The 14,574-nt window shown below is 36.9% G+C and overlaps 1 protein-coding gene across 1 annotated transcript in view; it reads right to left on the minus strand.

The window, feature by feature from the left end:
- Positions 1-14,574, minus strand: part of mrps5.L (mitochondrial ribosomal protein S5 L homeolog) — a 70,257-nt gene that overhangs the window by 36,201 nt on the left and 19,482 nt on the right. Inside the window, exons 4-5 of the mRNA XM_018262915.2 lie at positions 14,209-14,442; positions 6,162-6,196 (exon numbers count right to left, since the gene is read on the minus strand). Coding sequence (XP_018118404.1) covers positions 6,162-6,196; positions 14,209-14,442 — 269 coding nt within the window. The remainder of the gene's footprint in view (positions 1-6,161; positions 6,197-14,208; positions 14,443-14,574) is intronic.

The following is a 14,574-nucleotide window of genomic DNA, read 5'->3' on the forward strand; positions in this document are numbered from 1 at the left end:
AGAACTCACCGAAGAAAAATGAACCCACTTTCTATACATTCCTATAGAATTTTTAGCAGCTTATTTATCAATGGGTGAAAGTTAGAGGTCTACAAAAAAGAAAGAGGTGCTACAGGTAACCAGGGTCGATATACTGTAACTCACCAAGTGAAATTAGTGGTCCAGGTGCACCAGCCTCTGCCCCTCAGCTCAGGGAGCGGTAAATTGTTATCTATGCAAACAGGCAAAAGTGGGCCTCCCAGCACCCTAGGTAGTCCACGAGGCCACAGATATGAAAGTAAAAGCAATTTTTATTGAGAAAATGAAAATATAAACATCTCCATAAGCCCTATGGGTTTCATGCCCAGTAAGCACTTCATCGTTAAAATTCTTTAATTTGAAGGGCCAAGCAAAGTTTCCAAGCATTAATAAATCAGTATTTAGAAAGGTTAGGTTTCCCTATAATTTTTAATATTTTTCTTATTTAAGACTTGAATTTGTGACAATTTTTTTTCTTAAGAACATTTTTTTTGTGTGTTTTCATTCCTATTTTCTTTTATGAATTGAGTTTTTTTTCATCTAAAAGTATCTGCTTTGAGATGAACAAACAAATTGTACAGTTCTCCCAGTATTCTATAACTTGAAAAGATGCCAAATATGTTTTGACAATGGAAGACATTTATTACAGTAGCAGTAAAACAAGTTTTATTTTTGTGAGTTTCCACCATTAATAAATAAATGTTTTCCCAAGGAAAAGCTTGGGAAAAAGACTGCAATTTTTTTTTACAAATGTTAGTAAATCTTACCCAGAGATATTTTTAAAGCTAAGACTGTAGAAGGTAAGCAGTATAGAATGGGTTAAAAGGAAAATACTTGAAGGCAAATATTGTAATTATTAATTTGCCAGCTTTAAATATCAACATCCCACCACAAAATGCTGGTATACATGCAAATATGATACTTGGGAAGCTGCCAGCAGGGATGTGCTTAAGATCAAAGTCTTTGCACAGATTAATTGTTTTCAGTACTATCCGAAGTGATTCATTTATGAATAATTTATGCACGCTATGTTTTGTGAAGAACTAGCTATACTCACAAAGCAGGCATCATATTAAGGTATGGGACAAGCATGTTCGTGTTCTTTTTTTTACACCACTTACATTGAATTCATTATGGAGGAAGAGAAGGCATCAATAACTTTTCTCTTTTAATTTCCTTAGAGATCCATTCATTTTATAAGTGATAATCCTACAGTGTAGGGGCAAATTAAATATACATATTTGGTCTAAATTAAACTGATGCTTTTTAAATTAATAATCCTGTAATTCTCTCATAGAAGACATAATGTATACAAATGACAAATCTATAAGAAGGTTAGCAATAGAGTGGGCACGGGGATAGATCTGTATTGGGTTTCCTCAATTTCATGTTTTCCAGAAAATCAATAATTGGTGTCAATTGGTAATCACTGCTTCAGAACTAATTTTCCCAATGTGCACTTGTAACAGTGGATCAATTTTGGTAAAATTCTTAGCTAGATTTGTCTGCTGTGCCAGGGTTACCATCTGGCATGGAAGATGCATGCTAGGATGCATGGATTGCAGGGCAAATGTTGGTGTCCATTTTTCCCCACTTAGAATACAAATAGTAAAGTGCTAGGGAAGGTGGCTGACCATTGAGTCTAGAGCTTTATGAGCCACATCAGTTTAGCCAAATATGTTGTACTTACTTCTTAGAAGCTACCCACACCAGCACTCAGGGTTAAAGGTGTGCAGGAGAGGTGAGAATAATCAATGTTGGCAGTGGGAGGATGACAGTGATTGTTTGCATGGGGATACAGTCCAGCAGTACATCTAGTTTATGCAAACTGCCCTTAGGCTGGAGAAATACATACATCAAGATTAAGAGGCTTATTTATCATCTCTATAACTGTTAATAAGGTTAGTGATTACTGCTGATCTGCTAAATAATATATCCTAAATGATATTTTTTCACTATGTTAATCATTATTCTAGGGATGCACCGAATCCAGGATTAGGTTCGGGATTCAGCCAAGATTCTGCCTTTTTCAGCAGGGTTTGAAATTGGTCGAACCAAATCCAAAAAATCATGTGACTTTCCTTCACACAAATAAGGAATTTATAACTTTTTAACTGCACGCTGTGCCGCTTTTTCTCCTAATTTACATATGCAAATTAGGGTTCGGATTTGGATCGCTATTCAACTTATTCACAAAGGATTCAACCGAATCTTAAAATAGTGGATTCGGTGCATCCCTACATCATACCCTACATTAGACTTCCAATGAGGATTGATTCCAGTTGGTGCTAGTGTCAGTGCTGCTGCAGAGCTGCATTGAACTCTAAAACGCTCTATTTAAAATAAAAGACTCTGGTAACTCTACCAATTTGTTAAAAAGCCTCCTGTCAGAAAAAGATTTGATTAATCGTAAAAAAGATAAAACTGTTATGAACATTTCTGGACGCTCAAGTTCTATGTTGAATAAATCTGCCTGACAGTGTTTCCCATGAGACTAGTAAACTTGGGACTGCAGCCTCTTATCTGGCACCAGCCTTAAAGTGCGTGTGGGTACTAAACGGATTGTGTAGTATTAAATGTCAGGATAAAACATGGCACTGAATGTGCCACTATGTCTTTTGGGACAGCAGTGACCTTAAAAAACTGACATGTCACCTGTTACCCAATTACAACTCCCAACATGGTATAGCAACCTTTAGGAGCTGAGACATGCACTTAGTGTATTGAGAATTGCATGTGATGGTGTTTTGAAATAATTTACATTGCCAGCATAAGGAGGTGGCAGAAGTTTTTTTTTGTGCTGAGATTCTCCCCATATGAGTTGTGAACTTTTTTTAATATGTTTTTTTCACTTGAGCATGTTGTTGTTTACCAAAGAATCTACATATGCTCAGAATGTATGTAAATAATTCAGGTTAAGGTGTATGAAAAAAATAAATTATATACTGTAGTAAGAGCTCTAGCTACACGCCAAAACATATTTTGCTTGTAGAGTTTGAAGCTTTGGTGTAAAGTTTCACCTGATCCACAGAGACATGCCGCACAGGAGAAATCAATGCATGTCAAAATAAATAATGCACACACCTGACCTCATTACACCATGGGGTATACGTTTCCCTGTAGCTGAGCTAAAAGTATTATTAATTATTGGGACATAGGCTATAGTTGCACTGGAAGTTCCTAAATGCTGAACATATTCTCCTATTTTAGAAGGTTCAGAGCCAAAGAATATTATCCAAGCCAGTGTCGATTTTAAAAATAGTGCACCCTAGGCCGCCCGCAGCAATCAGCAAACCCCCATCCCACTCGCACACCCCAGCACAACCGAACTGCCTGCAACCATCTTCCCACCCCTGTACACTTGCAATTACCTCTCGCCTTCTTTGCTGCTCCAGACAATTGTTGGGGACAGGACGGGCAGGAGATTCAAACTGTCAAAATCTTCTGCCCAGTCCCCAGTTCAGATGCGACCAGCACGGAGCAGAATGCCTCCCAAGCAATTTCAGCAGGGAGCAGAATGCCTCCCAAGCAATTTGCCGCCATAGGTGCGGGTCTTTGCAGCTTGCCCACAAGGCCCTGATTCAAGCACAATACCCAATGCCTGTGAAAATGACTCCACCTAATGCCTAAATTAGAATAGATATTTAGATTTTAATTTCCAAAATGTAAGTGTTTTGCCCATCACTGTTACAGGCAAAGCACTGAAAACATGTTGTGTAGACATATCAGGTTAAGTGAAGTCATGCTGTTGTAGTAAGGAATAGCTTAGTGATATTGATGGTTATAATACAAGAGCTTTTCTCTACTTTTCATATTCTAACCTAGCTGACCAATAGCAATGTAATGTCACATGGGTTATATATGCAGGGTCGCTATCAGTGGGGTACAGGGTGCATTTCAGTCAGGGACCCTATGGCAAAGAAGGCCTTAAAGGACATTTAAAGATTAATTTCGCTACCATGTATATAAATTGGGCATATATTCCCCACCCAAGCCACATAATTTGTATTGCATATACCCCCTCCATTTGCCAGTGCCTTCACATTTTCCTAAAATAAATAGCAACGTTCAACTCCACCAAAGAAGAAAAAAGTTTTGATTAAAGAAAATGCTGAGCAACCTTCCGATATACATTAAAAACTCCATATGAATTTAAAGGTATTGGTAAATGTGATTGCTACTAAAAGAAGCATCTGTTTTTTGCAACACTCACCGATGTTTGTCTTAACTACATATATTGTACCTTTTAAACAATATAGAAGTAGTCAGCTGCACACAAGAACCCAATTCCCCCAATGCTTTGAACACTTCTGTGAGTAGCAGTTATGTAAAGGCCACAGGCCTTTATAATGGCTTAGAGCATTTTATTGTGCCCAGTTTGCCTGGGACTCAGCCAAGACACTCAAAATTAATATGTATCTCAGCTTAAATTATTAGGAGGAAGTTTAAAGTGCATCATAATGAACCACAATAAACTCGATAATGTTTTAATTTTTGGGAACTGACCAAAAGGTACAGCCACCAAGGTATTCCCCAAGTAGGCACAAGTCTGCAATCTTAATGCCTTTTTACAGGTTAACACCAAGGTGACTTCAAATATCTTTATACATTAAAGTGAAAGTTACAGTATTTCTTATACACAAAATTCAGTCGCATGACACAAATGACAAAAAAAACCCACATTTTATAAGGATATATTTTACAGGCTATTCACGGCTTTTGTATTTTATATGTCAATACCTTTCTGAACATGGTTAAGACATTTTTAAAACATTTACCTGTAGTTGGTAACCTGGTTAGTTTACCAAAGGGAAGATGGAATTACATATTTTTTTTTTATAGCTCAACAAACTAAAGCAGCACATGTCTGTTGTGGAATTAAGAAATCAAAGTATGACTCCCAACTGTATGACATTGTTGATTTTGGTTTAGTGTAGCAAACTGCATATAAATTTGGCATACTGCCCTGTGTTGCAATGTACATGTGAAACTATGAGTCCAGACTGTTGCATTGGCAGAAAGACACCACAACAAAAAAAGATATTGAGAAAAAAAACAAAGACATATGGGTGATACTGTTTGCAAGATTGAGGTTGGGTGGAAATATCACTTTCATTAAGTTCAGTACCCTTCATGTTGTGTTACTTCATCATTAGATATTGTCTGCCTTAGGTCCTCTGCACTAAAACCATTATCAATATATTTAAGACAGACATTTTGTGCATACTGCTACTAAAAAATGCCTTACATTGCATTTTTTAGTAGCAGTATGCACAAAATGTCTGCCTTAAATATATTGATAATGGGTTGAGTGCAGAGGACCTCTTGTATTTGTCTATATGTATTTTGTGGTCACAGCCTCATTGCACCCCCGCCTAATATTTCTAAAAATTAGTGGTGAGCACAACTTTTCCTTGTTTGATATTGTCTGCCAGGGCCGCATTTATCTTGCTTAACCCCTGCCTCTGTACTCAGCAAAAAAATTAGGAAATTGGGTCTACTAACAACTACTTTTGCATATCATGGTGGGTAGAACCTAGGTATTTTGAGGGATTATTAATAGTATCAAAACATGCTCGTCCCCTACAAAGTATAGGGCAGAATCCCTTAAGGAGACGATGTATACAAAAAGGCAAACTGCAATTCAGAAAAAGTTTCTTCAATTGGTCTTCAAGAAAAATAACAAAATTACTAGCTGACAATGTCTATGTTTCCCCCCAAGGACAAATCAAACCATAGACAATCTATTGTCCACAGACAGATGTCGTTCTGGGTTTCCTAGTGATGTTTGCAGCATTAATAGAAATGGGTAACAACAAAGAATAATGCAGGACAAGCCAGAACTCATTAAAAATTATCCTCCCAGTTACAAGTTCAATAAAATGTTCTTTGCCCTTCAGAAAGTCACCAGCAGCTGCCTCAGTTTGGTATTATGTATGATGTTGAGCTTAGACGTCATCCATTACCATAGAAAATGCTCTGTCTTGCTGTTCACAGCTTCTGAACGACCTCGCACATCACCATTCTAACACCATAAACTTGATATATGAAATTAATGGAAATAGAAAGTCCCCACTACATCTAATTTACAATCACAAAAGTGAAATAGTTGCGAGGGGAAGAAGAAAAAAAAAACGCCTTACCTCAATTACTCGGCAGTCAAAATCTTCATAGGTTTCTGATGAGAAAAGGAAAAACATATTTTGCATATTTATAAAGCAGTGCCAAACATGCCATAGTGAGTGTATTCATTAAAATGAAGATTGCATAAAAAGACGGAGATTGCTTGTAGATATCTTCTCCTAGGTATATAATTTCTTCATATTTTGATGTTATTTTCTTCTGCAAACTGCTTCATTGACTTGGCAGAGGAGGAAAGCAAAGGGCAAACTATTAAGAAATAACATTACAATCGTCTGAGTGGTTATATACTGTGCAGCTGATATTAAAATATGATGCACCCTAAAGTCTTTTTAAATTAAATGCCTTAATGTATTTATTTGTAAAGCACTGTGCCCAATCTCCATTGGAGTAACCTTACGCATAAACAGCAAATTTACTGTTACTGCAGGTTTTAAAGTAAGTAATACAATGGCTATTCTGTAAATTTATTAATGCAAATATGCAGAGGTGATGTGTTAATTGCACACAACTGTAGACAAACTATAGCCTCAAACTGTGTGACAAACAAAATAGGCAGAACTAAAAGGCAAATTAAAACTAGAACAAACAAAAAAATAAAGGCAATCAAGTATATCTAGTTCACAAATATCCCCATTAAAGGACAAGAAAAGTCATCCACTAGGACGTTGACAATAATTAAAATAGCCTGCCTTTTTCCCTAGCCTAGAGTACTTTCCATAGAAGTGTCACTAACTTGGTTCAATTTTCCAATGATTCCTTGCATGCTGATGTAAAAATCTTCACAGAGTGCACCATTAATGGATTATATTAAGGTACAGGTAACCTGTTATCCAGAAAGCTCTGAATTACGGAAAGGTCGTCTCTCATATTCTCAATTTTATCCAAATTTTTTAAAATGGATTTCCTTTTTCTGTGTAATAATACTGTACTTGTACTTGATGCAAACTAAGTTATAATTAATCCTTATTGGAAACAAAACCAACCTATCAGGTTTATTTCATGTTTATATGATTTTCTAGTAGACTTAAGGTATGAAGATCCAGATTACGTATTATCTGGAAAACACCAGATTCTGAGCATTCTGGATAACAGGTCCCATACCTGTAGCATAATAAACTGATTTGTGTCTGTATTATTATTGAGGAACTATGTATTTAAAGTTTTTAGTAACCAGCATTTTGGTGTTGTCTGCTTTCTAAAACTGAGCTTTGCAATTGGATAATAAAGAACTTATAGCAGCAAACTTCCACATCCAGTCTCCAATACTAAAGGCATAATCGTTATAATGGATTTAAAGTTATTTGCAGGGCAACTGTCAGCAGAATTTATTTTCCCATTATATTATCTTGTTCTGACTCTTGAAACAATGAAGCAAAAACCAGTTCTCTTCTAGGCCTTTACATCGGTTGTAACATTATTCAGGAGTCAGGGCCAGTAGTGCAGATTATATGATAGAATATAAATCAGCACACTGGTACTGCTTTCAACAGCATTTACAATGTAAATCAACAACTTTAAAACCGCTGAATTTTTTTAAAGAATGTATTATATTTTCTCTCATTATGCAAAGAGTTTTTAGCTACAAATCTTAAAGCTAAGCCATACTCCAATATCTATACTTGTTTGATGGGGTCTCCATAAGAGAGATTTGTCCAATGTGGTCAGCCAGGCTTATTTTGTCAAGGATCACATTGTAAAGAATTCCTATGGTTGGGAAAGGACTGAATCAATGTCAAAGGAGAACTAATCCCTAAAAATGAATATAGCTAACTTTGCCATATTTTATATACTGAACTTATTGCACAGGCCGAAAGTTTTGGCTTATCAATAGCAGCAATGATCCAGGATTTCAAACTTGTCACAGGGGGGTCACCATCTTGGAAAGTGTCTGTGACACTCACATGCTCAGTGGGCTCTGAGCAGCTGTTGAGAAGTTACGCTTAGGGGTCATCACAAATTATCAAGGAGAAAATAAGTTTGGCCTGTAATATAAGCTGATGCTACAGGACTGATTATTAAATTCTGATGCTAGTTGCACTGGTTTATGTGCTGCCATGTAGTAATTATCTATATTAACTACTAATCAGCCTTATATTGTGACATTTCTATTCTATGTGTACTGTATATTGTGAGTGGGTCCCTAAGCCCAGTAACTGTGAGCATCCTGGAGCATGTGCAGTGAATCAGCAGAAAAGAAAATGGGGAGCTACTGGGGCATCTTTGCAGACACAGATCTTTACAGATTATACCAGCCTTTGTATGGGCAACTTTAAAATGCTGCATATATGTATTTCCATTTTATCCAAGTGATTTGCCATAAACAGGGAATACGCATTAGCAGCCGCAGCCATGTGTTACTGTGCAGCATACACTAAAGGCAAGGTTAACTCTGCAGATGTGTTCGAATACATTGTTTCGGTCTAGGGAAAAAAAAAAAAAATTTTAGGAAAGCTGAGATTGCTTTGTCTGACCTTTCCATTGAAAGACACTGCTAAAACAACTCAGTGGTATGGCATCCAAGGGAAAAGATTCTGACTGATTATTTTCTTATCATTTTAGACAAGTGAAAGGAATGTACATCAGCAAGCAAAGCAGGTGACTGGCTAAAGGTCTTTTTTTTTATACCCTATGAGTTATCTTAAACATGAAATGATTTTAAAGAGGTGGTTCCCCTTTAAGTTAACTTTTAGTATGTTATGGAAGCTAAGTAACTTTTCAATTGGTTGTCACTTTCTTTTTTATAGTTTTTGAATTAATTGCCTTCTTCTTCTGACTCTTTCCAGCTTTCGAATGGGGGTCACTGACCCCATCTAAAACAAATGCTCTGTAATGCTACAGATGTATTGTTATTGCTTCTTTTTATAACTAAACTTTCTGTTCGGGTCCTCTCCTAGTCATATTTTAGTCTCTTGTTTAAAAATAATGTGCGGTTGCTAGGGTAATTTGGAAAATAGCAACCACATTGCAGAAATCGAGAGCTGCTGAATAAAAATTCAAAATAACTCAAAAACCACAAATAATATAAAATGAAAATCAATTACAAATTGTCTCTGAATATCACTCTCTACATTATACTAAAAGTTAACTCAAAGGTGAACAACCCTCACAGTTCATTAGAAAATACAAAACAAAACATTATACTCACAAGGCACATCTTAATATACAAAGGTTAAGAACACACAGAGCAGTATAGCATGGCAATTGATGCTCAGGTGTGATTATACAAAGCAAGAGAACATTGCTGTGCACTGCAGAAAGGAAATATACAGCATAGATGCAAACCTGGCTCAAAACTAATAAAGCGCTTGTCTACACTGGCAATTACAATGCCTGACAAGCCACACTAATGTAACTGCAGCTCCAGAAAGGATTGTGATTTGAAGTTTAGACATGATGGGGTCAGGCCTGACACGAAGGACCTGACTGCTACCCTCCCAGGAGAAGCCCTTAGTGACTGGCTGCTGAAATGAGAATTGCAATGGCTTGATGAAACCCTGCCCTTGACTCTCCATGACTTTCAGTGCAAATAAAACAGAGTAAACAGTAATATGTGTAAAACTCTTTAACATGGAGACTTAAAGGGGAACTATTGCGAAAAATGAAAATTTAATATATACTGAAGTAAGAAACTTTCCAAATACAATCAATTAAATATTATGCATTGTTTTTGAAATAATAAAGTTTATATTCACTATTCCTCTCTCAGCATCTGTTACTCTTCATTCTGTCTTCATGCAGCAATTGGGTGTCAGATGAATGATCCAATATATCTTATAGGGGGGCTCCCTTTCCTAGCAGATGTATTGGAGCTCACTCAAATAACTGATTCCAGTACAAACAAAATTCTTCATGTAGAGAGACATGATGACTGGTGATTTTAATAGCGTGAGCTCTAATACATGTTCTAGGCAAAAGGAGCCCCCTATAAGATATATTGGATCATTCATTGGACACTGATGAATGAAGACAGAATGAGGAGAAACAGATGCTGATAGAGGGATAGTGAAGATAAACTTGATTATTTAAGAAATGGTACAGACTTTTTAATTGATTGTATTTAGAAAGTTTCTTATTTCAGTATGGTGAAGCTTATATTAAATTTGCATCATCTGTATAGCTCCCCTTTAAAGGTGCACGTTACACAATTTGCTGCAACAGAATCCCAGAGACAGCTACTGTATCCCTTAAACCTACACTGTTATTAATAATAATTTACAATATATTTTGGACTATAATTATTAAAGTTTTATTGTGGACTAGAATTATTCAAATTTATCTGTATATATATTTTTTTTTTATCTTGGGGGTCTAGTTTTCAAAAATTCTGAAGGGTGGCCTGTTCAAGGTTACTCCAGCTGAATAGTGAATCACATCCATCTTGTCAGCTGCCAGTATATGAATCTTGGCCTTTAGCCAACTCCATAAACATATTGCACAGATTACATATCATATTCATGAAGCGCATGATCCACTCAATGTACCCATTTAATTTGCCTATACAGAAAATGTGTGTTTTCAAATCAAATTAACTTAGTTTACATACCTTGCAAATTTCTAAATTCTTGATGTATTATTCCCATAAATAAGATTATGTGGGAATTTGGCCTTGTATGACAGTTTTGTGAATTTAACCAAATTTAATGGCAGTATCAAAAGAGCTTCAAGGCTTTACCAACGTTTTAATCAACTAAGTATATTTTCATGTATGCTTTTCTATATTCTTCATAAAAGAATGTATTTTTTTAATCTTTAAAATTGCTCTAAATAGAGCCAAAAATACCACACATTTCTTCCAATAGTTTTGTGACATTTCAATACAGTACAAGCAACTCATTTCAGCTAGTCTCTGTTCTAGAATAAAGCCCCTTTTCCCTTCCAGAGCTCTCTCTCCTTCTTTATTTGATTGTGAAGGTGGCTGCTACACATGGCCGATTTCCATTGGACCAGAGGCAGCAAGCATGCTCAATAGACAGCTTATCTGTCCGTCATCTTGACAGTCAAAGAGAAAGATGGCTCAGAAAAAAAATGGTGCAGAGCTTCACAGTAGACCGGGAACTACAGTGGTGTGAAAAACTATTTGCCCCCTTCCTGATTTCTTATTCTTTTGCATGTTTGTCACACTTAAATGTTTCTGCTCATCAAAAACCGTTAACTATTAGTCAAAGATAAAATAATTGAACACAAAATGCAGTTTTTAAATGAAGGTTTACGTTATTAAGGGAGAAAAAAAAACTCCAAATCTACATGGGCCTGTGTGAAAAAGTGATTGCCCCCCTTGTTAAAAAATAACTTAACTGTGGTTTATCACACCTGAGTTCAATTTCAAAGGTTATAAAGCCATTTCTAAAGCTTTGGGACTCCAGCGAACCACAGTGAGAGCCATTATCCACAAATGGCAAAAACATGGAACAGTGGTGAACCTTCCCAGGAGTGGCCGGCCGACCAAAATTACCCCAAGAGCGCAGAGACAACTCATCCGAGAGGCCACAAAAGACCCCAGGACAACATCTAAAGAACTGCAGGCCTCACTTGCCTCAATTAAGGTCAGTGTTCACGACTCCACCATAAGAAAGAGACTGGGCAAAAACGGCCTGCATGGCAGATTTCCAAGGCGCAAACCACTTTTAAGCAAAAAGAACATTAAGGCTCGTCTCAATTTTGCTAAAAAACATCTCAATGATTGCCAAGACTTTTGGGAAAATACCTTGTGGACCGACGAGACAAAAGTTTAACTTTCTGGAAGGTGCGCGTCCCGTTACATCTGGCGTAAAAGTAACACAGCATTTCAGAAAAAGAACATCATACCAACAGTAAAATATGGTGGTGGTAGTGTGATGGTCTGGGGTTGTTTTGCTGCTTCAGGACTTGGAAGACTTGCTGTGATAGATGGAACCATGAATTCTACTGTCTACCAAAAAATCCTGAAGGAGAATGTCCGGCCATCTGTTCGTCAACTCAAGCTGAAGCGATCTTGGGTGCTGCAGCAGGAAAATGACCCAAAACACACCAGCAAGTCCACCTCTGAATGGCTGAAGAAAAACAAAATGAAGACTTTGGAGTGGCCTAATCAAAGTCCTGACCTGAATCCTATTGAGATGTTGTGGCATGACCTTAAAAAGGCGGTTCATGCTAGAAAACCCTCAAATAAAGCTGAATTACAACAATTCTGCAAAGATGAGTGGGCCAAAATTCCTCCAGAGCGCTGTAAAAGACTCGTTGCAAGTTATCGCAAACGCTTGATTGCAGTTATTGCTGCTAAGGGTGGTCCAACCAGTTATTAGGTTCAGGGGGCAATTACTTTTTCACACAGGTTTCGATTTCTTTTCTCCCTAAATAATAAAAACCCTCATTTAAAAACTGCATTTTGTGTTTACTTGTGTTATCTTTGACTAATAGTTAAATGTGTTTGATGATCAGAAACATTTTGTGTGCAAAAGAATAAGAAATCAGGAAGGGGGCAAATAGTTTTTCACACCACTGTAGGTGAAATGTGCTGCAGTTGAGCTTATTGTGATTTAGAAATGACAGAATACTGAATGCAGAGAGAAAGAATATGTTATTCTGTGGGCTGTTTAGAATCTTCTTAGGGGATTTTAAATTAAAAGGCTTACTTATTCTCTATGGAATACTATCATCAATAACTCCACTTTAACTCCATCACATATTTGTTTAATTTTTTATGTTGCTTTATTTAGTTTTTCACTAAAATTTTCTTAAAAAGACAATTTCAGTAGCAATGCTAAAAAAAGCTTTCTTCATCAGTCATGCAAAGCGTATGTAACAAGTTGTCAGACTCCTTTTTGTTAGGCCATTGCAGACAGGACTTTTCAATTGGAGACACTTGCTACGTGCATACTACATGGTTCAGATACTTTTTAAGGAAGGCAATATTCTTTAAACCATGGGTTTCCAAAAACTGTGGGTGTGTGCATGGCAATACCAAAAAAAGGGGGGCACCCTAAGGACCAAAATGGTGCTGAAGTGCTGAGCGACATGCTGATGGTAAACTGAATGATGAATGAACTCTATATATGTTGCTCCTTTTTGGCTTTTTAACAAAGGGCTTCCTACCCACCAGCACTAAGCTGCTTGGGATTTGATGTTTGGGCTAGACTCCAAACCTCACCTGTGGCATATCCACTAGCCAGATGGCTTGTTGCTGCTGGACAGTAAACATTGAGTGAAAATTCAATGGGGACAACAGGGGAATTGCTGTGAGTCAAAAGTAATGGTCAATAATAGTGATGGGCGAATCTGTCAAGTTTTGGTTCGCCAAAGAACTCGCAAATTTACAGTGAAATCTGCAATACAGCGAAAAATTTGCAAAACACATTGAAGTCAATGATCGTTGAAATAATTTTGACGCAATTTTTATACACGCAACTATTTGGTACGAATGTTTTAAAGTCAATGGGTGTCCGAATAATTTTGGCACACGACAATTTTTATGCACGTGTCAATTTTTTTTGAATTGTCACCGCAGTTTCGCAAATTAATTCATTTGCAGCGAAATTCACTTCAAATTAGTGTCAATAAGCATTCAGTTGCACGTCCAACAGTGATTCAGAGCTCAATCAGAGAACAGAAGAAAGCCATATAAATGGGAAGAAAAAAAGAATTCTGCAAACCTGGATGGAACGTGGGAAGCAAAAAAAAAAAGGAGAAAATACCAGGGGCAGAGTAAGAAACAGAAAAAAATATCTTGCAAGGTATGATCAGATAAAGGGACCAGACATGGCCAGTCCCAAAACTATACCCTCCTTGAAGCCACAGCCCTGCCTTCTTGCCACGACACCAGTATTTTAGGAAAAAATAACCTCTGCTTTAGACAGTTAAATATAAAATGATATACAGAATATTCAATTGGAAATCTGCATTTATACATGATTGATAGCTTCCATGTTGCTTGCCTCACCTCTCATAGGTGTAACATATTTTAAAAATATTTTTATAAAACAACCTGTATCTAATGTTTCAGCTTACACTCACTTTACACACTGTGTAAAGGTTGCATTAAAAAAGGTGTTGAAAGAGCATCTTACTTACCTCCATTAGGCCCTGGGTCTGGGGCTCCAATGCTAACACCACCCCAACTGTTCCCAGTCCAGCCTCTCTCGCGTTTAATTCTCGTTCTTCTCTTTTTGTCCCATTCATCTCGTTGCTTTATCATTTCAGCTTGCATTTCCTCCTGCTGTACCTGGTCCCTCTTTGCAATGGTCTGTACTGAGCCACTCTTTACAATAGGTGCATTTAACCCAGGCCAGAGATATCCAGATCTCCCTATAAATATATAACAAATAATAAACTGTAAAGCTGCTGGCATAGCAATCTCTTTACCTGCTGACATTCTGCAACAAAAGACTTAAAAATAATGCAGCACTTCTTAAATATTAAAAAAGCCTTATCTTAACA

The sequence above is a fragment of the Xenopus laevis genome, chromosome 5L, assembly GCF_017654675.1.
Source record: "Xenopus laevis strain J_2021 chromosome 5L, Xenopus_laevis_v10.1, whole genome shotgun sequence".
In the NCBI taxonomy this organism is placed as follows: domain Eukaryota; kingdom Metazoa; phylum Chordata; class Amphibia; order Anura; family Pipidae; genus Xenopus; species Xenopus laevis.